The sequence below is a fragment of the Lissotriton vulgaris genome, chromosome 8 (genome assembly GCF_964263255.1).
Source record: "Lissotriton vulgaris chromosome 8, aLisVul1.2, whole genome shotgun sequence".
NCBI classification, from domain to species: domain Eukaryota; kingdom Metazoa; phylum Chordata; class Amphibia; order Caudata; family Salamandridae; genus Lissotriton; species Lissotriton vulgaris.
Genome location: NC_141696.1, coordinates 103318473 through 103345713, shown reverse-complemented (window position 1 = coordinate 103345713; position 27241 = coordinate 103318473). Strand labels below are relative to the sequence as shown.

At 45.3% G+C, this 27241-nt stretch overlaps 1 protein-coding gene across 2 annotated transcripts in view; it reads right to left on the bottom strand.

Moving 5' to 3' along the window:
* LRIF1 (ligand dependent nuclear receptor interacting factor 1) overlaps nt 1–27241 on the bottom strand; it is a 104877-nt gene that overhangs the window by 3849 nt on the left and 73787 nt on the right. The window contains exon 3 of one of the 2 annotated variants that reach the window (XM_086933753.1): nt 24166–24390. The exons of the other annotated variant lie outside the window; for it this stretch is intronic. Within the exon in view, the coding sequence (XP_086789879.1) occupies nt 24166–24390 (225 nt within the window). The remainder of the gene's footprint in view (nt 1–24165; nt 24391–27241) is intronic. 2 annotated transcript variants of the gene reach the window in all.

Sequence of the window (27241 nt, the reverse complement as noted above, 5' to 3'; positions counted from 1 at the left end):
ATGAGGTAATACGATCTCAAAATATGCAGCATAATTTACTCAACCCTGCAATATAATTTGTTCCTACCCTACCACATAATTTCAGAGCCCCTACTTGTTTATATACCACTAGCAGCCCGTCCCGACGTTGTCTGGGTATGAATTGCTGCCGGCCAGTAGTATATTGTTTTGTAGGATTTCGTTTAGATAGCATTTCTTATCTGTGACAGGCCTGTGAAACGCTCCGATTCACAGTGCACTGCTGATGCACTTAAGAGTGCGCGTTCAGTAGTGTGTGAACTCGAGTTTCCCTACTTTATTTTTCCTTGCAATATTATATAGCGCGAACTTGACAACATGGCATGAGCACAATTTACATTACAGAAGAACACATTCATTTGTGGTAGACACAGGATGTTGAGCTGATGCCAAGATTCAAACGTAGCTCCCCAGCTCAAAAGTTTGCAATTCTATAACTTGTGGCAGGAGGTGTGTCTAAAAGTGTAAGTCGGTGCTGGCCATCAATGAGAGAGACCTGTGCATTTTTCAAATGGGTGGTGAAAAAATATGAGTATGTTGCTGGAGATGTGGGCCGCCGTGCAACCAATGTACTTACCAGGGAGGGTAAACACTCATTATTCTGCAACTTTCTTTCCGCATACCATCACTCCGCATACTTTCATTACGAAAGTACCATGACTCTGCAATGCCACTATAACGCATGGCATTACATTTTATATGCTTTTACCACGCTTACATTTACAACGAAATTGCTTGTAAATGCATGAATTGTAAAAACATGTTTTTTTTAATCTATACTACTATTATAAAGAGAGAACTTGCACCTTTGAGCCAGGTAAACTCGGGAACCACAGTGCCAATCTACACACCCGATACATCGTTGAAAATGTCAGGGTGTGTAGATGGACCTAGGCTATATACATTTTTAAAAAAACGTAAATTTAAACATTTAAGTTTAAAAACAAAGTAGTCCCTTGATAGTAGCGCCGGCCGGGACATAGCGCTGGCTGCGACGCGACGTGCGTGATGACGACGGAGGAGCGGCGGACATGGTGTATTCCAGCAGTTCCGACAAGTGCCGGCTCTTAATGGGTGTCTGCAAGTTTCTGTTAAGTGATCTGTAGCATTCAATCTGGGTCCTGTCCTTATTTTCTCAAGGCGGCGTTACTGTTTTTTCCCTGCACGTTACCTCTTTAACGCAAGTGATACAGAGATGCATTTTGTGGCTTTTTATCGTTCTGTATTCACAGCTTTAATTTTCAGGGCAGTTGTCACTTCCTCTTACATAATGACTGAAACCTCTGTATGTCGAATCTACCCGTGCTTCAGAGTCCCGTCACCTTTATTGAGCACGCAGACTTGTGGGCACCGGCACTGGCTCTCAATAGAGACAGGCCTGTTCGAAATATAGCTGCATGACTGCCTTACCTGCTTAGTTTACCTGGCGAAAAATTGCTGGGAGCATTACGTCACAGGGTGCTCCACATAAGGATTCCGCAGTACGCCAGCAGATGATTTAAAAGCCTAAAATGGGTCTCGACTAGCGGTCTGGATTCCCTGAAAGGGGGCTGTAAACATCAGGATCCTTCAAATGCAAGCATGATTGACTAAGACAAAGGGTAAGAAACTACCAGCCGGAGGCAGGGCACAGAGTTCACCACAACTTGAAACCAGCAAGGGTGATGGTAATAATTGTGATGACAATCGCAATGAAACATGCCAGAACTTGGGCAGCGCAAAAGGTCAGCAATTTCTCCCAAGCTCTGAGAATGCCAGCTCTGAACCTTTGACATAGTTCCCGATGGCGGCAGCGATCACCCTATTGTGACATCTTTAATGCAAGTGATACCAAGATGCATTTTTGTGGCTTTTTATCGTTCACGGCTTTAATTTTCAGTCCCGCTGTCACTCCCTCTTAGATAATGCCTGAAACGTCTGTACGTTGAATCTACCCGTGCTTCAGCGCACAGTCACCTCTGTTAAGCACGCAGACTTGTGGGCAACAGCACTGGCTCTCAATAGAGAGAGGTCGTGTAAGATGGAATCTGCCATTGGTGTACAGGGCGCAGTACTAGAGGCCTGTACACCAATGACATAAGATGTCCCTGCAAAGTCAGGCTTCAGTACAGGGTAAACCAGGGTTCAGTATTGAAGTCTGTTCCTAGAGGTCCCTGTAGAGCCAGGCTCGAGAACTGGGTGAATGTGCCTGCAGCATCGCAGTCTGTGACTGGATGTCCATGTAGAGTTCAGCTCTAATGCATGGTGAACCAGGGTTCAGCCTCACAGTCCGCTCCGAGAGGCAAAATGTTACAGACTATTACAATGCTTTGTAGTTTAGCATCCACACAATCATTTCGAAATACTTAACACCTGGGGTAGGTGAAGCATATTTTAGTTTATATTATGTCCTTTAAAACATGCAATGTTGTAATTAGCTGAAGCGCCTATAGCCTAGATGTATGCATAGTGCTTGCACACTTGTAACGCTTTAAAATGACACTGGTATATAGCACAATGTAGCGTGGTTTAATTGCTGGCTTTAAAATAAGAGAGAGAGAAAATGTGTGTGTATTTATATATATCTATACTACTACTATAAAGAGAGAACTTGCCCCTTTGAGCCAGGTAAACTCGGGAACCACAGCGCAAATCTACACACCCGATACATCGTTAAAAATGTCAGGGTGTGTAGATGGACATAGGCTATATAAATTTGAAAAAAAAACGTAAATTTAAAAATTTAAGTTTAAAAACAAAGTAGTCCCCTGAAAGTAGCGCCGGCCGGGACATAGCGCTGGCCACGACGCGTGTGATGACAACGAAGGAGGAGCGGCGGACAAGGAGCGGCGGTGCAGTGAGAGCGGCGGCTCAGGTGCGTCATGAAGAGGAGGAAGCAACATCGCTTGCGAGGAACAGATGCACCGTCATCCTGCCTATTGCGAGCGGATCGTGCAATTTCCCGACCGCCGCTACGGAGTCCCTGGAAACCGGGTGAGAACGCCAAACTAGGCGCTCACTCATATTTATTCAGCTATCTGTTGCTGCTACGGGACAACGTATCCCCCTCCAAGATTGTTCCCCCAAAAACTCTCTTCCAATTGAGTACTCCACACTGGGCAGCCATCCCAGGACGCCGAAATATATTGCCTCCTGAAGTACATCACACACGCCTCTAGTGTACCACAATTTTGTGGCCAGCATTAACTGAAAGCGCCTCTTCAAACCCGCCCCTGGGCTTAATTGCTCTATGTTATTCCAGGCATATATTAAGTCCTGATGATGATCTTTCTATTTTAGAGCACAGGATCGAAACGCCGTCGACACTTATGTAGACATACATTTCTGTTATTGTGATTTATTTTTGTATGCTCTACTAAAGGGAATACTGCCAATTTAAATCCTAAAGCAGTACCAGTCTTTTGCTCAACTCTTCCTTTGCCTGATGTAAACTGTTCTTTTTTCTGCACCCCTTTCTCACAACCTTTTTCTATCTTGATGAGTACGGCACAGGCTTGTGCCTTACTTCAAACACTACTATGTTTGATATGATATTGTAATATTTAAATTGACTCCCTGTCAAACATTCCTGAAATAAATTCTTTGCCCGGCTGGGTATAAGAAGAACTGTACATATTGTCCGATTGTGGTCTATATGTTATCTAATTTTTCCTGAAATCGTTCTAAGCTTAGGACCTTTGTTCTTTTGAAATAGAAAAAAAAAAAAAAAAAATGAAGAGGAGGAGCGGCGGAGTGGCGGGTCAGGTAAGGAAAGGAAAGAGTCGGAGCGGGAGGGAGTCGGGGCGGGCGGTTTGATTACGAGTGGCATTGCAAATCGGCATTGCAAATCTTTACTGAGCTTTCGGAAAGTTATGGGGTGTGATCAGTACCACGAGTGGGGCGGGAGGGAGTCGTGGCAGGAGGGAGTGGGGAGGTACATCACACCTACCTCTTCTCGCTCGATCACATGCTGCCCCCAGCCACCTTGTGCCCCGGGCAAAAAATGCAGCCCCCAGCCAGGCAACGCTGGGGCGGGCTGCTAGTGTTTAGATAAGGTAAGTATGGGTATAGGGGTATATGTTTTGGGGTACTGAGGTATATGTTTTGGGGTGTTTGGGTATTTTAAGGGTTCAGATATAGTTTTGGGTTATGGGGTACAGGGGTGGGTTTAGGGATAGGTATGGGTTTTGGGGTACAGGGGTATTTTTTAGGGTTCAGGGCTAGGTTTGGGTTTTGGGGTATAGGGGTATTTTTAGGGTTCAGGGGTAGGTTTGGGTTTTGGGGTACAGGGGTATTTTAAAGGTTCGGGGCTAGGTTTGGGTTTTGGGGTACAGGGGTATTTTTAGGGTTCAGGGGTAGGTTTGGGTTTTGAGGTACAGGGGTATTTATAAGGTTCAGGGCTAGGTTTGGGTTTTGGGGTACAGGGGTATTTTTAGGGTTTAGGGATAAGTTTGGGTTTTGGGGTACAGGGTATATTTATAGGGTTAAGATGGGTTAGTGTTTAAGGGTGTTGGGGTATGTTAAGGAGTAAGGGTGGGTTATGATTATGGGGTGCAGGGGTATTTAAAGGGAGCAGGGTGGGACTAGCACACGATATGAGACATGGCATGAAGGGCGGAATGTACCACACGCCCCCAGCGTTTGTCACGCCCATAGCACACGCCCACAGCACAACGCAGACACCCCCACAAGGGTCTATTTTACTGGCACGGTTCTTTTACCTTTTAAATGTACATGATGGGCGTCTGCATAGCCTATGTCCTTATGCTGCAACTGCCCTTTCCAACGCTGTATTGGGTGTTGTGATTGGTGCTGTGGTTCCTGAGATTACCCGCCTAAAAGGTTTGGGCTCTCTCTTTATTATATTAGTATGGATTCACAAGCTGACTTGCCAACGTTTAGGGGAAGTAATTGTCTCTCCATTATTGATAACATTTTTGTTTCCAATAATTTATCTGATCTGTTTGTGTCGGGGGCAATTGTCCAAACAGAATTCGTGGATCACAACCCCGTTGTCATTGACTTGCTTATGGCATCGAGAGAAATCACAAAATTTCAACTAGAAATTTGTAAACTGCAGGTATTGACAGATCACCCCAGGGACCCCACGGAGGTAACCAGCTTGTGCAAAACATATAAAGCAGCAACTAAAAATAGAAAGGTGGAGGTGATTCCTCAGCAGTGGGACAGACTAGCGCACTAAGCTAGGACTGAGAACAGTAAGTTTTTGGGAATCTGTCCCAGCCCTGAGGTCAGATAACAGGCCGGGGGCGCCAATTGGCTGCCACTTCAGTAGGGAGGCATTAGAGGAACACTTTTCTACAATGTATTCAGTGGGGAATCTAGCCATGTGTGTAAGCAAGAGGGTCGAGTAAAACCCTATAGTGGCAGTGCCCTTAAATGAAGTGTCAACAGTAAAGTGCGAGGGGAAAGGCACCTGGCCTGGATGGCATACCAATCGAGCTGATAAAATGCAATGATAGCATATAAGAGACTCTGTTGAACAATATTGACAACATTTTTTATTGGGTACCTTTATGGGCATCGTGTACAATTGTACTTCTTTTTAAAAAGGGTGACCGATCTTCACCCAGTTGTTATCGCCCAATCCCTCTCATAGATTTATTCTATCAAAAATCTATGGGAGCGTTTTATGTACGTGACCATTGAGAGGGTGGATGAAAAGATTTTGAATCCATGCCAGTATGGTTTTAGTAAATATACTGGAATTCAGGACCAGTGATGGAACCTTTGCTTAATATTGGGCAAATACACTGTAGTGAAGCGCACCCATATGTATTTAGCATCTATGGACCTAACTATGGCATTTGACTGAGTAAAATCGGTCAAAGGTCTGGCAAATATTATTAGAAACAGGGAAAGAGGAATCACTTGTACATCTGTTTACCTTTGCACATGAACCCAAATGCCAGAGTGAGGTTTGGTCAAATTGAAGAGCTTACAAGAGAAATTAAAATCGGGTGCGGGGTATGACAGGAGTGCGTGCTTGCTCCTTTGCTGTTCATCTTGTATATTAACAAACTTGGTACTCACCTGACATCATGCACGTCAGATGTTCCTATGGGCCTTGGTAACCCATGCCCCATTTTGGTGTATGCAGATGATGCAGTCTTACTGGCACGCACCCAAAGAGCCCTGAGATTATTGATCAAATCATTTGTGGAATTTATGGGAACCCTGGATTTATTGACCAATTTCTCTAAATCTTCTGTCATGGCTTGAGGGCCGAGGAGTAAACCACTTAAGTATTTTGGTTGAAACAAACTGCCTAGTTAGCATTAACCCCTTGGGTGCGGCCGCGATTCTGCGGCACTTCTAATGAGTGGGCGGGTTCATGACGGCCACCAGCCGTCATCAGCACACGAGCACTGTGATGCATGATGGAAGGGGTTAATACATTTTTTTTATCTGGGGGTGGTTTTCAGCTCCAATGGCTCGTGGATACCTATAAAGATTGAGCGGGAAACTAAGCTTTTCAAGCCGATTGTTTCACTTCTTAACCTATCGTCCCCTTCTGGGGATCGAGTAGCCACCCTATGTTACAAGTGTATTCTATGCAATGCGTACCAGTTGCCACTTAAAAGGCGGGAGTATTGGGAATCAGGGACTCTTCAGCTATCCAAACAGAAGAAAACTGTTTCTGTTGTATGCTCTCATCTGTGCCGCTTTCCTCTGCTCACCTCGTTTGCCATAATGAGTTGGGACTAAGCAATATATGTTCACATTTGTCCCCCCTTTGCTATGGCTTTCGATTTGGAAAGATCACGAGGCGTTTCTAACGGGAGCCATAATAAAATATTGTTTAGCCTGTGTTAAAGGTCTTGATATTCTGTGGCTAGCATCTGTACAAAAAGTCTTTGTTGCCATTGATTTACCCCAAGCTGAAACATATGTGACCAGGGGCAGGAGGCAATATGTATTTTTTGCCAACTCTCGCCCGGGAGAAAAGGTTAAGCTCAACAATATCAAAAACCTCCATTTCAACTTATCTGTCAGTAAACCATGCCAAAACCCTCAGCAATTATTTGTGCATTGGGAGAGGAAGGTAGGAATGTGCTTTACTGTACCACTTACAGGCAGACACTATAAACTACCTACTTTCCTTTCCTTCAGGTTTTCAGCACAATTTAGAATTGCTTGTTTGCCCTTGTAATAATATTTTGAAATAGTCAATGCTTCACTTTACTTTTTTCTGTGGTTTTAGCAGAAATGTGCTAAAAGGTTTTTAATGCCTTGTATTAAGTCCAGAAATTTGATGGACTGTATGTACTCTGTCATTACTCTTTCTGAAAGAACTGCCTGATGATGAAACATGTTTTTATGTAAGCCAATTTTTAAGCGTTGCTGTACACTCTAGACACTCAATATACCATTACAAAGCAGCTGTTTTTAGGTCTCGCCTAGCGATGCAGCGCATGGCATGCAAGCCTTGGCGAGACCTATAGTCGCTGCTTTCTGTGCCAGATGGAGACAGGAGGTGGCATCGCGGACAGGAGATGTGCACTCCGTACACGTGCACATCTCCTGTCCCCGGAGGCTGGCAGCAGTCCCCCCAAACCCCACCCCGGTCGGCTTCACGGAGCCAGCTTGTGTGCAATACCACCGAAGTGTCCTGCCACAAGTCTTAATCAAATTCCAATTACAACATATTGCTTTTGAAGCTGCGTGTTGCCCACAATTCAGTAAAAATCGTAGGCCTTCAGATTGCATCTCCCATGGCTGGGTAGGAATGTTAGCATTGTAGGGTTAATATGGGTTGTAGAGCTGACTGCCACCCAGTACCCATTGCACCACAAAGTTGATAATGACAAATGTACCACCAGGGAACTGAAGATCACCAGCGCCTCTCATACCCACAAGAAACAAGCACTGGCAAATACAAATCAGGGAACTGAAGATCACCAGCGCCTCTCATACCCACAAGAAACAAGCACTGGCAAATACAAATCAACCACCAGGGAACTGAGGATCAACCGTGCCCTCCCCTCTCACACCCACAACAAACAAGCACTGGCAAAGACAAATCAACCACCAGGGAACTGAAGATCACTCGCGCCCTCCCCTCTCACACGCACAACAAAGTAGCACTGGCAACGACAAATCTAACACCAGGGAACTGAAGATCACTCGCGCCCTCCCCTCTCACAACCACAACAAGCAAGCACTGGCAAAGACAAATCAACCACCGGTGAACTGAAGATCACTTGCGCCCTCCCCTCTCACAACCACAACAAGCAAGAACTGGCAAAGACAAATCAACCACCACGGAACTGAAGATCACCCGCCCCTCTGAGCCACAAGAAACAAGCACTGGCAAAGCCAATAGTCTCGCTTTTGGGGCGTTAGTGTTTAGATAGAGCTATTGTCTTTGTTAACGCATTTAATATGTGTTGTAGAGTGGACAATTACCTTTGTGGTGCAATGGTACTTTGATTAAAAAATAAAAAAGTACTCATCTCCATGTCAGTAAGACAATCACTCCGTTGTTTTCTTGTTTAAACTTTTTGTGATTACATGAGCTCAGGCAGACATCTAAAACTTGCTGTAGCTAGTACGAAATCTAAAGAGCAAACATTTAGGAGTCATATACAAACAAGCATTTGCAATGCAATAGGTCTTGCATTTACACAAGTTTGAGCTATTGAAATTGCAAATGATAATGCCTTTTATTTTGGTTTTCTTTTAAAGCATAAATAAAAGGCATAGTCATTTACAACGCCAATAGCTTAAAGTCGCGTAAATGCGAGACATATTGCATTGCAAATGCTTGTTTAACTTATGAGATGGGTTTTTAATTCATTGGGGTGAAAATAAGATTAAGGTACTGTTTTAGGGTCTCAAAGCGCATAGCACTTTAAGCAGGCCTTCTTACAGATGTTATACACAGGCCATTTTGAATCATTATACTTGCAGATGTATGAGTAGTTTTATGCATGGTATCTGGTTTTATATTGCTCCTTTGTTTTTTTCCATCATTTTATGGCTGCATGCCAGCTGAATAAAGCAGATTTGATTGATTCATACGGTTCATAAATATATATACCGCAGTGAAACTGGATATGCAGGAAATCAACAGTGTGCAAACATCAAAAAACATTCCAGAAAACTGGTGGCGCTCTGGCTAATACCTTTCACATAACCAGTACACCAAGAGACTTGTGAACCTCCCATTAAAAAATTTCCGCATTATGTAGCACACATCATACCGGAGGCAGGGTGATGTTAGTCATGTTAGACCTGTCGGCGGCGTTTGACACCGTCCCCCATGAGGATCTCCTCACTAGACTTCATGACATCGGTCTAGGGGGGACGGTGCTCAACTGGTTTCGTTCCTTTCTTGCCAACCGCCGGCAGACGGTCTGGGTCCCACCTGGGTCCGCCGAGATGCCGCCATTGGGAGTCGGAGTGCCTCAGGGCTCTGTACTGAGCCCCACTCTATTTAACATCCTTATGACCCCTCTGGCGACACTGGCGGAGTCCTATGGGGCCCGGATCGTCTCTTATGCTGACGACACCCAGCTTCTGTTCACCTGCCGTAAGAGCGAAGAGTTCGATGGAGAAAGGATCCGCGAGTGCCTTGGGGCTGTTTTTAACTGGTTTCATCATAACAGCCTCAAGTGCAACTCGGACAAATCCGAAATACTATTCTTCGGATGCCCATCGGAACCAGATTGGCATGGATGGTGGCCTGCTGACATGTTCCCTCCCACTCAGTCTTCTAAGTGGGCTAAGAACCTGGGAGTTAAAATTGACAACGAGCTTTCGCTCAAATCCCAGGTTTCGACTCTTACGGGAACATGCTTTGGGATCCTCAGAATGCTACGCAAGTTCTTTCCCCTTCTCTCGGAGGAACATCGGAGGATCACTGTTCAGGCACTTATAGGATCCAGATTGGACTATGCAAATGTCCTATATCTGGGTCTGCCAGAATATCTCCTCCAGCGTCTGCAGGTTACCCAGAATGCTGCCGCTCGTGCAATTTTTGGCCTGCACCGTCGCACCAGCGCCTCTAACCTCCTTGTATCCCTCCACTGGCTTCCGGTGCGGAAGAGGATACTGTTCAAGGCCATGACCCTTGCCCATAAGGCCTTGCATGGCAATGGTGCTAAATATCTTCAGAAGAGGTTGGATTTCTACCGACCTACACGATCCCTCAGGTCAGAAACATTGGCTCTGGCTTGGGTACCACGTATCAAAAGGGCTCGGCTAGGCGGCCGGTCCTTTAGATTGCTATGGAATTCTTTACCGGTGTCTCTGCGGAATACCGTGAACCTGCTTGTCTTCAGGAAAGACTTAAAAACTTGGCTGTTTTCTGGATAGTCCGTCCCCTCTTTCAGGCCCCTGTTCTTTTACTGTTATGTTTTCCAGCTTCTCTTTGGTCTGGAGCACAAAGCGCCGGGACACTCCTTTGGAGTAGCCGTTGCGCTATAAAAGTCCCATTTTAACATAACATAACATAACATAACATCATGAATTACACTAACTCAGGGCGCTAAAATATTCAAGTGATGTAATAATAATTCAATTGTGCTAATTTTTCAACCTCTGAAAGAGGAAAGTCCAAGAAATTATGATGCACTCAAAAATTGCATTTCAGATGTATTGCTGACCATTACCACAGATACAGAGTAAGACTCTACTCCTGCCCTATCATTAGAAATATAAGGTTACCCCGTCTTTGAAAATTAATAGTAGTACATTACTTGCAACCTTGTCATTTCAAATTAGAGTAACCACAGTGACTATAATTTAAAACTTTTTCAATGAAATATTGATCAGGTTGTTTGGTATTAACTATAACTGTGCTTGTTGCACCAAGAATAGTAAAATCGAAGCAGGTATCCAGGATGTCCACAACTATATCAGGTAATTTTACTTATAATACATTTCAGTGGGTGTCGGAAAATGGGCTACTAGTTGTATGGCCTGTAAGAACCAAGCACCCCATTGTAGCACTTGACTCTTTCAGGGTAGAGAGAAGAGCAGTCCAAGGCTTACTCAGGGGAGGTGGTGTGGGTTAGTAATTACCATTCACTGGCACACAACAATAACATTCAATAAAAGATTGTCCAGTCAGTACATTTATCACACACACACGCACAAAATGAAATACTATGCAATAAGTTACAAATTAGTACATTGGAAAATACCATATATAACATTGAATATCACCTTTGAGTGACTAAAGGGGGGTCACACAAACATATAAAGAGAGTCTATTGGTTTTACCACAGTTTAAGAGCAACAAACCACAAGTTAAAATCATCATTGTGTACTTAGATGTAATTATCAAAGAAAAACCCCAGCATGAATGCACTTAAGGTTAATAAAACATATATACAGTGAACAATAATCATTGACCTAATTATGGAAACCAATAAAGCATTTGAAATCATTATGGTGAACCAATAAAGTATTTGAAACTAATATGGTGAACCAATAAAGCATTGGTCATGATTTCCCTGGATTTGTGTATTTCTTATACATTTGATACCTTCAAACTGCACTTATGAAAATAGCCCCTAGAGAGCATCACACTGATATAACATTGCCTTGTAACCATACATTTCGCCCCTGGAGGACGCATCAATTCCAATATTACATTTAGCCACCGTTAGGCCGTTTAGACCCTCAAGAATGTCACCATACACATGGCTCCTAGAGAGCGCAACACTACCGGTTGTAGAGCAAAACGCTCCAGACTTGGGAGTGCTAGGAAATCTAGGGAAAATCCTGAAAGGTTTACTGTTTATGGGTCTCCCCCAACTTAGGGTTTAGACTCCTCAAATCCCTTATGCGAGAAAGGCAGTATCTTTCGAAGTATGTTGGTGGTGGCCCCAGATGGAGAAATCTCTGACAGTGCGGGCTAAAATGTAAGGCCCTGCAAGGAATTATGGGAGGCTCCTCTGGGAAGCAGTGAATTTTATATTAGTGGGTCTGCCGCTGCGCCAGGGAGAGCAGCATCTAACTTTTCCTTCGTTTTTATGCTATTTTCTGCTTTGTGCCACGTCTCTCTTTCATCTCCTCAGGGTGGGGATGCCCAGTCCCACCCGGGCTACCCGAAGGCCTCTACACCAATGGGGTGCCTTGGGAGCCCACCTTGGCCTGCCCTTATCCGTCTACCCACACGGACGGCACTACTGTATGTGGCCACGGGAAAACAGCAGCCCTTTCCTCTCTGCCCGCTCCTGGATACGGGGACAGAACACTTCACAACTGTGTTAGGGCTACAGGTAATGGGATGGGCAAACATTGCCTGAAATTGAACTCAGACAAAACAGAGGTCATTCTTTTTGGTAACAGTCCACAATTTAGGAATCCTACCCGTTAGCCCACAGAACTAGGAGTACTCACCTTCACCGGTGCAAAAAGCTAAAAACCTGGAAGTCCTAATCGGTGATAATCTAAATTTTAGCTAACACATCAACTCAGTTATTTCTTCAAGCTTCAACACCATCAGAATCATCAGAAAAATTCTTCCCTTTATTCCACCTAATTTGAGGAATCACATTATTAGTCCTCACTAAATTGGATTATTGTAACGGACTATACCTGAATCTCCAAAAGCAATATCTGAATATCAGAATGCGGCTGCTAGCCTTCTTCTTGACCATCCGAAATTCCAGTCAGTATCTCTAACTATTAAAGGACTCCATTGGCTTTCAGAAGGCAATCAAAATAAATTCTAGGCACTTTGTCTTACCTACAAAGCTCTCCATAACTTGGGACCAACCATCTCATACAATTATATACCCAACAAGGACTTGCGATCTCAAAGCTCAATGATGGTCACCTGTCTCAGATTCAAAAGACTGAAATGTGGGGGTGGGGTGGGGGAGGGGGGGTAGTTGCTTTGCTTCAGAAGCCTCAAAACTCAGGAATAGTCTACCTATACACATTAGAGCAGTTCCCATCCTGTTAACTTTTAGAAAACTGCTGAAATCATGGCTCTTTAACAACTAGTATCCTTATAACTACATGCTTGTTATGCTGAATCATCTCCAAGACAACCCTGGGTATATGTGCGCTTTAAAATGTATTAACATAACAGCTGGGGGAAGGGGGTGGGGCACCTCCCCCTTTAACCCTTGTTTTGGGGCCCAGGAGTGGGGTCCTGGGCCCCTGACTGCTTCGGCAGGGGGAGCATGAAGGCACCTCAGCATTTTCTCTTTCTCAGTTGTGCCATGGGGCCGGGGATGGGGTCCCAGCCCCCTAAAACAGGATCATGTCTGAGTGATGGCGACCCTGGGTAAAATGAAGGGACAGGAAGGGGTCTCACACAGGCCTTCTCCCCAAGGACAAAAAGACAGTTTCTTTGCGGCGGGACATTTACCAACCAGCCGGCAGGAGAAATCAAAGGTTGCCAAACTTTAAAAAAAAACAATAACTTGGGACCCGTTGGGCCGATTTGGCAGAACCTGGGCTCATTTTACTACTGGTGACGGGCTCTATCAATTGGGGGCAGTTGCGGGAACCCTCCTCACCTCCGAAGCGGTGCAGTCATCTCAGAGCTGGTTCTCTGTGCTAACTGCGCCAGCTCTCCTCTTGAGCTTGCTTTCTGCGCACAAAAAAGTCCAGGAGTAAGGGGGCGGTGGGGGTAAACTCACTGGCCCTTGGGGAGATCAACTGGTTCTAGGGTCAATTGAGCAGGGTCCTTGGTCCTGGTCAGGGGGTTCCTCCTTCCAGTTCTTCATGGCGGTCCCAGGAAAAATCCACAGGCAAGAGACAGTTTCCCCCTTGTGCAAGAGCATTACATGGGAAAAGAAAGTTTCTAGAGGTCAGGGAGGTAAGGCACCCCTGGCCAATCCTAAGGTGCCACATCACCTCTCCACCCCTGTCCCAACCCTCCTTTCCAGCATGCTGGGACAGTTCAAAATGGTTTCATACAGGAGCCACTAGTCACATCTGCTCCTGGATCTCAGCTCCGCCCCTCGCTGACATCACGGTTAGGGCCTGCACACTAGAATCTTAAAGAGAGCACCCCTCTGGGTTGGCTCCTTTTGTCTGGAAACTCTCCTTTGTTCTCTAGTCTTGGGTAGGTCAATCAATGGTGCAGTGAGGCAGCTGAACGATTAATGTAGGTAATTCTGCCCCACCCCATTCCTCCTCGAAAAGCAGGGAGTAGTACTGCTAATTGCTCCTTTTGTGTGGGGTAGCCTTTGTTCCTACTGCTGGAGAGAAATGTAATGAATGACCACAGCAGGGTGACAAATGGCCTGGGCTCTAATCCTGAGCCGAGCCAGGGAAATCTGACAACTCTGGATGACCCATAAGACGTACAAATATCATTTTGGAAGTTACATATTTGATTTTCTCACACAGTTTACACTCCACTTCAAGACATCAATGGTATATGCAGGCGAAAGGGTAGCGAAACTGCACTCTCTACCTATGTATAAAACCGAGTGTCACCATAGACAAAACAGACTTTCCCAGCTAGTGTACGCTAACATTATAATGTCTATTCCAGATGAACATCATAACCCAGCTGAGTCCCCATTACACCAGGCTACCTGGGTGTAATTATTGGGCTGTGTACGACAGTAGTCTCCCACTTGCAGCCCGCACATGTGTGTACACACGTGTGTAAACTTGTTCACAAGTAACAAGGCAAGTGATTCTTACCCAGGCTGCTTCGCAGTGGACTTATCTTAAAAGGCAAACACTGACGGTAAACATGTGCTGTCCGGTTGCAATGTGATTACAGTGGATGAGACACGGATAGTGAGATTCACCCAAAGTAAAAAGTCCAAAATAAAGAGATCTAAAAAGCAAAAAATCGGGGTGTACTGATTGGGTGGAAACAAATTGCAGCCATGATGATTTTATGTGCATATTTGACCGTGTTGAAAAACAACTGTATTTTACTCTTCAGTGGCTCCTTCAGAAAAATAAGTCTTAATCAACTATTGACCCATATTACTCTCGCCAACATGGCTTCTGCTGTCTGGGAAGGCATACTCTCAACATTACAAACCTAGGTTTCTGTGGGAAGCGGGTGTCCCTGTGGTGTCCTTAGTGGGTTCTAACACTATATTAAAGTCCCCCCGAACTACTGTCAACCGCTGGGGAAGAGAGGATATTACCTCTGCGGTGGCCCGGAGGGTGGGCTCCAGAGTTGCTGGAGGTAAATAAAGCGACACTAGATTAATAGTGGCATTTCCTAGAGTCCCCGTGAGGGTCACAAATCGGCCACAAGGATGCCTGATTGTTTGGAGCGGTGTAAAGGGACGGAAATGCAGCAGAAGGATCGCCACTCCTCTGGATCCTTGGGATCATGAGGGCTTGGTGGGCACGTTCCACAACAAACCATTTTGAGAGCAGGCGGCATCCAAGATTTGAGCTGGTCTTCGACAAAATCGGCAACTTGCGCTGGTTCTGCTCCCTCATGGATTCCCACCAGGCGGAGGTTATTCCGTTGTGACCTATTTTCGGCACCTTCTGCACACCTATGGAGGTCATTAATGCAGGATAATATCTTGTTGACCTGCTCCTTCAGTTGTGATACGCCATCTTCCGCCTCAGACAGTCTTGATTCGGCATCTGTTATCCGGTCAGTGGCATTACGAAGATCTTGACGGATGAGGGCCATATCCACCCTAACTTCTCCTATCTTGGTTTCTACAGAATCCTGGGAGGACTTTATAGCTTGCAAAATCGTAGCTATATCCCCCTCCAAATGGGAGATCATAATCGGTACAGTCTTCTCATAGTAGGGGCCACCAGTAGTATATTGTTCTATGCGGGTTCGGGATGGCGGCAGTTTTGCTCTCTTATCCTTCCCCAGGGCTGTAGCGAGGGGGACAGTCTAAGCCCAAAATGTATGTCTACTGCCAGGGTCTCACTTAATTGGCTGTCTACAGTGCTGTGTCAGAGTTTTCAGCTCCAACTCTTTGTGGCGTGCGCCCAGGCATGTTTAGTTATGTTTCTGACAGTTCTCATGGGGATTCCCAGGATTGATTTCATCAGAGTGGGGCCCAGAGAAGTCTTCACTGGTAGTCTGGGGATGTTAGGGGGCCTAGCAGATTCTTTTGTCTCTTGTTGAGTTCTCGCAGTAACCAACAATACCGCCTCCTTTCACTGCCTGCCCTCTGGTTATATTTTGCAGTGCAGGTATTAAGGCGGTCTGGTCTGAGTGAGGACCATCTTTGGCCGTCAATCAGGCCACTTCATAGCCCAAACCTGGAAGTCTATCTCCGCCTGACAACAGAGGTCTGGTCGCAGAGCCCAATGGTGTTCTGGCACGCTCCCTCAGGGCCTGGAAACCCTATGGGAACTGCCGCTCAGCATTGACCCCATGCCACCTCTGCATGGACCAGGACAGCCGGACCTCGCTCAGGGTCCAACGACCATGCCACAGCCGCTGATGATAGAGTGCAGGGCAGCAGGAGGCAGGGCAAGTCGTCCAGTTGGGCTGCCGGTCTGCTACAGCTGGCTCCCCAAGTCTACCTTTTCTATGTTGAGGTCGTCTTGGTCAGCCCCAGTAGAAGCACAACTTCCCCGGGTCCGACACGGGTTATAGGAAGAATTTCTAGAGTCCAATTGCCACAAGCCTCAGCGGCTGTCCTGCTGAGTCGCATGCCGACTGCGCCGTCCTCCGTGTTCCAGGGGAGGGGGTGGGATGCCAGACAGGGAGGGCCGATCACACAGGAGAAAAGTTAGTTGTATCACGGGGGATGTCGGGCGAGTGTCCTGGATCCACCCTCCCCCCAGTACAGGCTGGCCTGGGATCCACTAAGGGAGGGGGGCCCAGAGTTCTTCCGCATGCATCAAGCAGTCTCGATTCCCCACAGACTTGGCATGCCCAGTAAGCCTTTGCCCAGTACCTTTACTCAGCCAGGGTGTGCAGGAGGCCCACAGGCCCTCAGCAAGGTGCTGCAGTTGTGTTGCCTTTCAGTTCAGGCAGGCCCAGTTGAGGGTAGAGAAAGAGCATCCAGAACTGGCTCGGGCACACACCATAGGGGAGCCTCACGCCTCAGGATCCGGGCGGCGTTGGGGTGGTCCGTATTCACTGGAGGCCAAAATGCCCAAGCCGCCGTCTCCTCTCAGCAGGGTGCACACAGCTGCAGGGGCAGCTGCCAACTCCATATCCTGCCTATAGCAGGCCGGCTACCTTTACCACCATCTTGCACAGGGGGCTAGAGGGAGCGAGAGGGCCGTAGACGCAGCACAAGGTGGCAGGCTGACTGCAGCCCCCACCCAGTACCTCAGTCCTCACAAGTGTTGCGCCCAGTCAGGTCCATCGCTAGTCCCACGCTGGCCGCCATCTTGCCGGCTCAAGCCGTTGGCACCTCCTTCCTCTCCAGGAGTCACCAGGATGCTTTGCACTGAATATGCGATGATGCATTGATTGCCGTTACAACGACCACTTTGTTACAATGCAAGTCGCTACAACGACTTGCTGTGGGGGGTGCTGGATGTTTGAATAGTATAATTTATTATTCCAACTCCAGTCGGGGCAACAGTAGGGTAGGTGTTTGATTTCAAATCCAACACCTTGTGCCCTCTACAGCAAGTCTTTATAACGACTTGCGTTGTTAAGGTATGCAATGTAACAATGTGTTCGTAACCACCCTGCGGGGCTCAGCAGCACTCTGCAACCAACAATCCTTGTAGTTCTGGGCTAGTTCGCCACCATCTTACAGCGGCACAGTAGCCGCCACTGGTTGGTATCACTGGCATCCGTATCACTGCTTGGAGCACCCCTCAGGTTTAGGCTTACTGATGTTCTAGGTACTGCTCACTTCATGGTGGTGTGGAAGGGTTTCTGATGCTGAAGGGGTGCAGGGTTGCGAGCGGATGACAGAGGGGTCCGGAGGTCCTTCAGAGTGCAACCGTCATCTTGAAACTCTAGGCCACGCCCCAGAGGCTTCTCAACAGAGAAAACTGGTTTAAGTGGCTCAACAAACAGTTGCCTCACAATAGTTTTGCTTAGAATCCCTATACTGCACCAAAGCAGCCAGTTGGCCTGTATGGATTTACTTGAATACTTAAGCTTGCAGGTGAGAAAAAAAAGTCAGAAAATTCCATCACGTATCCCACGAGCGATAAATTATCCAGTCAAGTTTATAATTGCATTTGGTACAATGTCTTTTGGATGATAAAAAAAATCAAGGTTCACGTGGAGAAGTGTGGCTCACTGGTTAGAGGAGGCAGACCTGGAAGCAGAGGTCAGCCCGGGACCAGGGTTCAATTCCCAGCTCGGCGGGGTCTTGAGTCCTAAAATGTCCATGGACTCGACAATTCTCGCTCCGGTGCCTACTCGATTCACGGGTTCACACTCTGCGCAATAGCTTGCTTAATCTCCACAACGGCCCCTCGCGGCGGGATGCCTGGCTTTCACCTTGCGGATACCCTGCCGGGGTTATCTCACAGGGGAATACCAGGACGGGTTCCCTAAGCAAGCGCTTAGAAGCCGCTTGGTGATTTGCGCTATATAAATTCCTGTACATTTACATTTACAGGTAGCTTGCTTAGAGATCAAACAGCTATGCATAGTGAAGGAAGAGTGGCCAATACCAGCCCTCTCTGCATAGCTAAGATATCGCCCAAGTGGCAGTTGAATGGTTAAGGATGCCAGGCCAAAGACATCTAGAAAATACAAATCTGTGAATGACAGAATGAAGCCACCAAAATAATTAAAAATCATTATTATATTCTCATTTTTACACTGCACTGTCTCATCTCAATGTTGCCATGCTGCAAACTTAAAAGGCACATTTCTTGGAACAGCAGAGCCAATCAATCATGTAGTCGAATTGGCGTTTGACCTACCGCTACAAAGTGGTGGTACATAACAAAATCAGCCAAGTATGGACTGTGTGTTTCTTCTGCTTGCACTCAGTAGCCCCATAATTAACAAATAAAGTAGTCTGGTGTTCCTAATTCTCTTACTTTGAACAGAACATGTTCACATGTTTTTCTATCAACAATGCTGTGAAAAGAGCTTATCTGGTGGATAAACAAATTAGTTCACAGCGGAATTATTTGCTTCAGGGAGAAAGAAAATACAAATACTAAAATACATCATGTTGTTATGAATTTTGTACATGGTTCTTGAGAACATGAAGCCTGTATTTTGCTTAACACTTAGCCCCTGTAATATTAATGCAATATGACTCAAAGAGGCCTGATGATCGGGGGTATTAAGTTAAAAAAGACTACACTCTGCTCTCAAAGGGGAGCAGGTACTCTTAAAAAACAGAATATTTAAATCCCCTCTAAGAAATCATTTACCTCACCAGACAAAATAGGTAAAGGCCCATCATCTTCGCTTGGCATCTCCACTGACTGATGCTTTGGTCTAGACATCATATGGAGATCCTCTTCTCTAAGAGGCCATCTTAAAACAGCATTAGACACCTTTTACAGTGTTCACACAGTGTGTACTAGAGGTCATCAGGAACCAGGCAGTTAGTATGAATACTCGAATAATCTAATAGATGACATAAGACCTGATATTACCAATATCATAGTTATAAGGGTCATATTCACTTTGGATTTTTTCAGTTTGGGAAGGAGGTAATGGGGATAACAAGTTCATCAAACAACCATTTCCCTGGACCCAAAGGCATCTAGTCTGAGTCTAATGGAAAATGTGAAACTTAATGCAAATATGGGATTGCACTAGAATTTGGATTCAAACTATAATAAATATGTCCATTGACCTTTTTTCTGTGAAGCTTTATTTAAGTATCACAGTGAGGAATATTTGTATGGCAAACAGGTCTCCATTTCGAGTTTTGCATATCGGATAACAGATGTTTTTCAGTGCAGTGACAATGGAACCACATTATCACTTCACTCGGACCTACAAACTGCAAATGGCGATCTAAAAATCACCCCATGAAAAACCACACTGCGCTGTGCTAATTTTCCCTTGTACCTAGATTTGTGCTGAACATACAGAATGCAGACATATATATCACTAGAACGGTTAGTCGGCAAGGAGGGCTGCCTATCCCCAGGAGTCACGCACCCTCATTTCAGGAAGCATTGCATCACCTAAAACTGACAAACGAAAAGGGTGACAGTAACAGTTGTGGAAAAAACGTAGGTCGTGTAACTCCCTGGAGAAGGACTGAACTCAAATTTCAAAGTTTAGGGTTTCTTCTAGTTTAAAATACTGATGGAAAAGTACTATAAAGATTGTACGTGTAATTCAGGGTCAAATGACTATGGACATAGGACTGAGGAATGATCCGGTCATATGAGCAGTTTAAACGAGTATTGGCATAGCCAATAGGTCTCGACTTTGGGACCTGCTGCATAACTAAATACTTATAAGGTCCCAAAGTCGATACCTATTGGCTATGCCAATGCTTGTTTTTCTTTTGTTATTGGCATTTTATTCCTAATGTTTTATTTTGTTCTGTGGTGTTTTATCTTGCTTTTTTATGGCTTATGCCGAAATAAATAAAGACTATGTTTGATGAGATTGTGAGGTTGCATTTTCAGTATAGAATGGAATGGTCATATTAATTGTTTTCTTTACAGCTCACTCTATGAACTGGAGTATTACCTCTCTGTGCCACAGCTTCCAAAAATAGCGGCAAGGGCCAGATGCAATTCAGCACAGGTTCGAGCTTTCCCATTAAGTTGAAACGTGTGATCATCGGTGCCGAGGACAGCGCTTTTCGGTTAAAGGGGGTGTGAGAAGTTAGCCTAGTGGGCACCTTGCACCAGTATAATCGACCCTTTTTGATGGTGGTTGTAAAGCCAACCTTATAGAAAGCTATCCTAGTGGTAGCATGAGCCAGCAGTCTTCAGGCTAAGACCTCAGTAGGCGAGTTAAGCAAGTTGTTTTACCAATTATAATCCCTTGAGTACCAAATGAAAGGACACCACACAAGGTACATATCAAATATATATGTATTTAATCTAAACACAACCACTCTGCACTCTTTAAGAGGTCAGAGGTAAAAATACAATACAAGTCACAGTTAATATACGATAAGTTGCACAGTATACGTTATGCCCAAGGGGCCTCACAAACCATATACTAAGAAAGTGGTATAAGTACCACGAGAGAATTAGAAAGCAGGCCTGGGGCCTGTGGAATCGCTGGGGCTACACTAATCGACCAAAGGTTAGGAAGTAGGAGGCCCACGGGAGAAGCGTGCAGTGTCTAAACACAGCCGCAGGTTACCATTGACTTTCTATGGAGATCATAGAAGCTACAAATATACAATTTAAGGACACTTCCAGATTGACTAGGACGTAACCCTTTTAAACTAGGACACTTCGAGAGTCAAGACCCACGGGAGCACCGGAGTACTCGTGTTACCTCACCCAGGGAAGCCGGGTACATAGGTGTCTTTTTGTGTCGGGTTTCGTTGTCGTTTTCTATGGAGAGCTACAAAGAAGTGCTGCAGGCGACCAGAGGAAAAGTGTCCTGGTGGATCCAAGGGTGGATCGAAGATCTGAAGAACCTGAAAGCAGAAGGGACAGAGTCTGGGTCACTAGCCAGTGGCCAGGAAGGAAACAGGAAGGAACGAGGCGATGTCGGGTGATTTCAGGTGAAGTACTCGAACTTGTCTCTTCAGCCACGAGGTCTAGGAGGCATCGACGATGACCAGGCACTGGATTCGAGCTGTCCCACGACGGATCTAGTTGACTGTGGTATCGGTATCCGGATTGGACCCAACAAGCCTTGGCAACCGCAACCTACGCAGGATGTCGAAATTGGCTCTGTTGCACACCAGCAAGGTCTGTGGCGCTTCTCCTTTTCAGGGAAGCTGGAGCAAGCCTGGATCACTCATGAAAGCAAGTGAAGTTCAAAGAAAGGTCTTCAGGGGGCTCACTAGCCAACGGGCAAGGGACTGGGAAGATGCGTAGAGCTCAAATGCAAAGGCGGGGCCCACGGGACACTCGCAGAGTGTGAGGGCCTGGGCTTCGGTGCACATGGTGCTCGGGGCTGGGGCTTCTCGTACCCCAATGCACAACTTACTGAGGCTTCAGGAAAGGAGTGCAGGTAGCAAAATGAAGGATGTCCATGATGTCAGGTCCTACGTCTCTCAGCTTTGCTGTGGATGTGGGTCAGGGACAGAGAAGTTTGGAAATCCAGGTCCTGTGTCGCAGAGACTTCGGGATCCGACGGGAGCCTCGACAATGCAGAACGGCGAAGTTGCTGCTGGTGCCTGTTTGCACAGGGTGGTCACTCGTTGACAACAAGGGAGATATCTTCAGTCTTCCAGTCAGAATGGAACGTCAAAGGTCCAGGATATGTCTTTCAAAGATTCGTCCAGGGTAATCCAAAGTCCTAGGGACACAGCTCCTATACTTATACCTATACTTATACTAAGGATGGGGTCTGGACTACCTGGCTTGGTCCCTCCTAGGGGTGGACCTGAGAAGGGGGTGGTTACACCCCTTTCCCTTTGTCCATTTCCATGCCAGAGCTGGGGCTGTGTGCCCCAGCAACCGGTTTGATCTGGGCTATGCATGGAGCACCTTGTGTGCCCCAGGCAGTGTCTGAAAGCATTCACTGAATGCTGCACTCCCTGCCCCAATACACAAAACCCCTGTCTGGGGAGGTGCCGGCACCTCCCTGGACAGGAAACCTATTGCCCAGGCCTCCCCTGTCGGAGTTTCGTTCAGCAACAGGAGGTCAGACTCGTGTCTGTGGCAGCAGCATCCATTTTGTGATGCTGAGGCTCTGTTTAACTTTAACCGGATAAACCAGTAACTAAATGTTTGACACCTTACACAACATGTTTTGATAAAGCCAAACCAAAGTTAGCATTAACCCCGAGGATTATAATGCACTTAAGAGTATATGGTATGGCTATATCATAGAACAGCTATAAGGAGATGGTTCCGAAAGCTGCAGAGGGAATCAGCTCATGCTAGGGCACCCTCTCACATAAAACCAAGCACTCTGCCTCGAGGATTGTCGAGGCCTACCATAGGAGTGGCTTATAGGTGTATATGTGTCTATATATATATAAAGGTAGATATAGGTATACTATATCTAAGTAAGGGGTGATTACACCACCTTACCCAGGCTGTGTGAACAGACCTCTGGTGTCAGTTTGGAATGCAAACCAGGGGTGGCAGAATACATACTGCAGCCCCTGGTAGGCCTAGGGTGCAACTATGCCCTGGGTATCTATGGTGCACTATACAGGGGCTCCAAAGGGTGACCCAGAAACCAATCTGGTACGTACTTAAAGTACACAGAGTCCATTTTATAGAGAAAGCAGATGGACTGGGGCCCCTTATAGCAGGGTCCCAGGTTAACTAAGTCGAAAACCAGCAAAACACCAGGAAAAAGTGGGGGTAACCATATTGTCAGATTCCACCTTTCTACAGGGAAAAACTGGGACTGACGCACAGTTTAAAGCAAAGAGGTGATTCTGCTGCAATCACACTTGTGATATTCCATAGTGTACCAAGGTCAAGGTTCCCCAGAAGCACGGCATTGTCACCTTCTGTTCTCCATTGCTCTGGTCATGCCTGGTCAGTGTAACACACGAGCAACCAATGCACTGATCTCAAACAGCACATCAGCACCGAGCCTGTAGTACTCTGCCAGGACGGTAACTCCAAGCAGGAAAGCGTGTCTACTCCTTTCCCACATCTGTAATTATTTTAGCGAACTGTAAGAAACCTTGTGTGTGAAAAAGAGCCAGTTACATGTCCTGCCTAAGCTGTTAAGAGGGCTTCCATGGAGGCTGCTAGTTCAACCACACGAAATAGTAAACAAGCGCCTGCGCCTCGTGCTAAAAGTAAAAAAAACAAAAGTGAAAGCGGGTCCCTTACGGGAGCGAGCAACGCAGGAGCGATAATTGCTAACACATGACGCCAAAGCTCGCTCCAGCAGGGGAATCGCCAAACGTGGGCGCGTTGCGATTGAAAGCAATGCAACGCGTGCACGTTTTTAGGGCAAACAGTGAATCCATTCCAAAAGGTCTTTTTCCAATGCAGCGCATGCGCTCTGCGTAGGAGAGACCCAAAAAACTGACTGGTCTCAGATCTACATGTATCCAATGAGTAGAGCCCTGATAACCTAAACAAATAGGTAGAGTTTACTCTCACGTAAATGTTCCATGATAAAAATAAATATGGTGCTATAACCAAAAGTCATGCTTTGCAAGAACTTTAATTTAAGGCAAGTAACGGCAGAAGTTAAGAAAATCAACTTGCCTCGTTCGTCATTCCATCCATCTTTCTTTCCAATACTGCATCGTCTTCCTCCTTTGAAGGAGAAATACCACATTTTAACCGTTCTTCTGTCTTTTTGCTGCAACATTCAATCACATCAAAAGGAATTCTTTCGAGGTTTACTTTGATTTCCTTCAAGAGTCCCAGGCTTAGTGCCAAGTTATCAATGCTTGTTAAATTACTTAGTTTTGTTGAAACTGGCACCTCCTACAACAGCAAAAAAAAAAAAAACACCAATATCATATGGGTTTCATTGTTAACCACGGAATTTATATTGAATATCAGCTTTAATTTCCAGCCTTTTACGCACTCTATACATTGAAATACAAGAGGATCTTTTAAGGCTTAAAAGTCAGTTCCTGATTTTCAATAACTTAACTGAATTTTTTAGCATCAATACACAGGTAGCAGATCACCACTTATGCCCAGATTCCAAATGGTCCACAGGAGGGTGAGGCATTTACTGTACCCAGTAAACAAAGATACTATGGGTGCAATATTTATCAGGTTCAGTAAATACCACCATTCAGAGTTGTAAAAATGATGAATTAACTACTGAATATGATGTTTTCTGCACCAAATTCTGCCAGTACTTGAATATTCTGCATGTTTTCACCCATTATATTTCGTCAGATTTGCCTTGCGATAATTCAAAGTAAAATTGTGAGGTTATGATGTTTTCTGGAGTATGTGGAACTGTGATCCTTACAATGACAGGAGTCTGAACCGGGATCAGAATTTACCGGTTTTGCTCTACTGGAATCAGGGCCTTATTATTTTGTTGATGCCACCAAGTTAATGAATGACTGTTTGTGAGACTGGGGATTTAAATGTGTGCAAGAGGTTCCTGTTTGGGGCAAAAAAGTGGGTAGAAGCTTAAATAAAATGAAAAATTAAATTAAATTGGTCTTAAAACTCTTTATTCATTTTTCTTTCTTTCATTTTAGTTCAAACGGATTTGGAGGATTTGGAAAAGTAAAATTAGAAGTATCGAAATATAGGGATAATAACAGACGTAACAGAAAACAAGGAATTAACAGAAATAAGAACATTTGATCTCCAACTGCAAAGTGAGCTAAACATACTGACCCTGCTAGTTACTTCAACTACCGACGATTAAAGGCCTTAATTCAACTAATTTGATATTTTGAGGGGTTTATGTTCATTCTGGTATGGAAAATTCTAAAACCTGTGAAGATTGGTACAACTGTAGCCAGATGATTGGGGGTAAGCGATGAGCATGCTGCTGAAAGAAGTACATTTAAACAGTGATCTGGGTGGCAGGGTACCAACGAAAGACCCAGAGATTGGAGACAATATGATCAAGCTCCCTTCCGCTTGCTCTTTATCCAGGGTGCATAATGCATACCTACCTCAACTAGCCCACTGAAAGGCCAAACAGAAGATCCAATACACTTTGAGTGGAAGTTTGAATAGTGAGGAAGAGTACATGGTTGACAAGGCAAAACATGAAACTGGAAACAGATAGGAGTGGTGAAACTAAGCTCCTACTGAAGCCCATGATCCCAGACCATAGACCTTTCCAGCTACACCCGATAGTATAGAAGGCTGAACAGAGAACAACAAGAATTTAATATGGCATAATAAGAGCTCAAAGACAGAGAATCAATACTATCACTAGTGGTGGTTCCTTTAGATGTGGGACATCAGGAGGTAAGGTAAAGCTCGCAGCTAGAGCAAGCCAATTAAGTAGAAAAAGGGGACACATTTTGGGAAACAAACAATGAAGAAGCAGCATTAAATTCCAAGTCACCATAACAAATACAATGTTCGTATGAGGTATTAACCCCTTCGCTGCTGATGACGAGCTCAGCTCGTCATCAGCCACGGTGGTCGTGTGCGGAAGACGAGCTGAGCTCGTCATTTAACGCGGCTTTTCGAAAAAAGCTGCACAGCGGAAAAATAACCGCAACTCTGGCTCTATCTAAGAACATTATTCTTAGCCAAGAATGCATAGCCATTCTAAACATACACTGGCAAATGCAAATAAGTATTGCCTATGCAAGGTCTATTGGCTCTGTCAATGTTTTTTTAGGCATACTGCACAGCAGCATGGCTAATTTCTTTTTTTTTTTATAACGCTATGTCGCTGTCAACAATGGCTGTTGGATATCTTTTTATATCAGTTTTATATCTTTTTTACTTTCAACAAGGCTGCACAGCAGTTGCCTGTAGAAGGGACACATTCAAAGAAGTACGGGCCTACTTCCCCCTAGTAATAAGTATTTTGAATACGAATGCTACCCATAAATATACTTTTTTCGATTCGAAGATATTCAAAAGGTATTCAATATGAATGTCCAAGAAGATTACAGATGGTTTATTGAATGCCCATTAGGGAGTAGTTCCGGACAACCAATGTGTGTTTCGCCTCTACTGGCATGCAGACTAGAGGTGTTTGAGGCTTGTGTGTTTCCATATTTTATGGGTCCAGTAAGGAGTCAAGCTTGTGGAGCATCTCCACAGGTCCTAATGACTCCACTTGTGACCCTTGAATAAATGAATTGGGTCAGTGAATCCCACTATTTAGAGGCTGGGTGTTTTCCTTGTTCTGCTAAGCACAATCTGTCTCAGTTTGCTTAATCAAGAATAGGAAGGAGTAGTTTCTGTCCCGTAACTCCAGTTCTGTAGTACGGGTAGCTCTGTTATAGTCATAATCTAGTGAATAGTCCCGCCCATATGCGTGGACCCCGGAGCAATCAAAAATAATCTCTTAAAGTGTCGAAAAAAATGCAGAACTGCACAGACACTTAAAAGAGAATTTAAAGACATATAATGCAGCCTATAAACAGGCTACACTGTCCAGTACTTCAACTAGAAATTCCACCAAAAATCCACAAACAGCAAAGCCTGTCCAGATTTTGCCTTGCCTTCAGTAAAAACCCTCTGGAATGATAGAGAGGAAGACATGGACAGACAAGCCCCATAGGCTGCCATTATGTGGCTCAAAACAGGATACTGTGCCTTTAAGAGAACTTTCCAGAACTTCACAGTATCCCAGAATGCACTGCAGGTCCCTTTTACTTTCAGTTCTTTT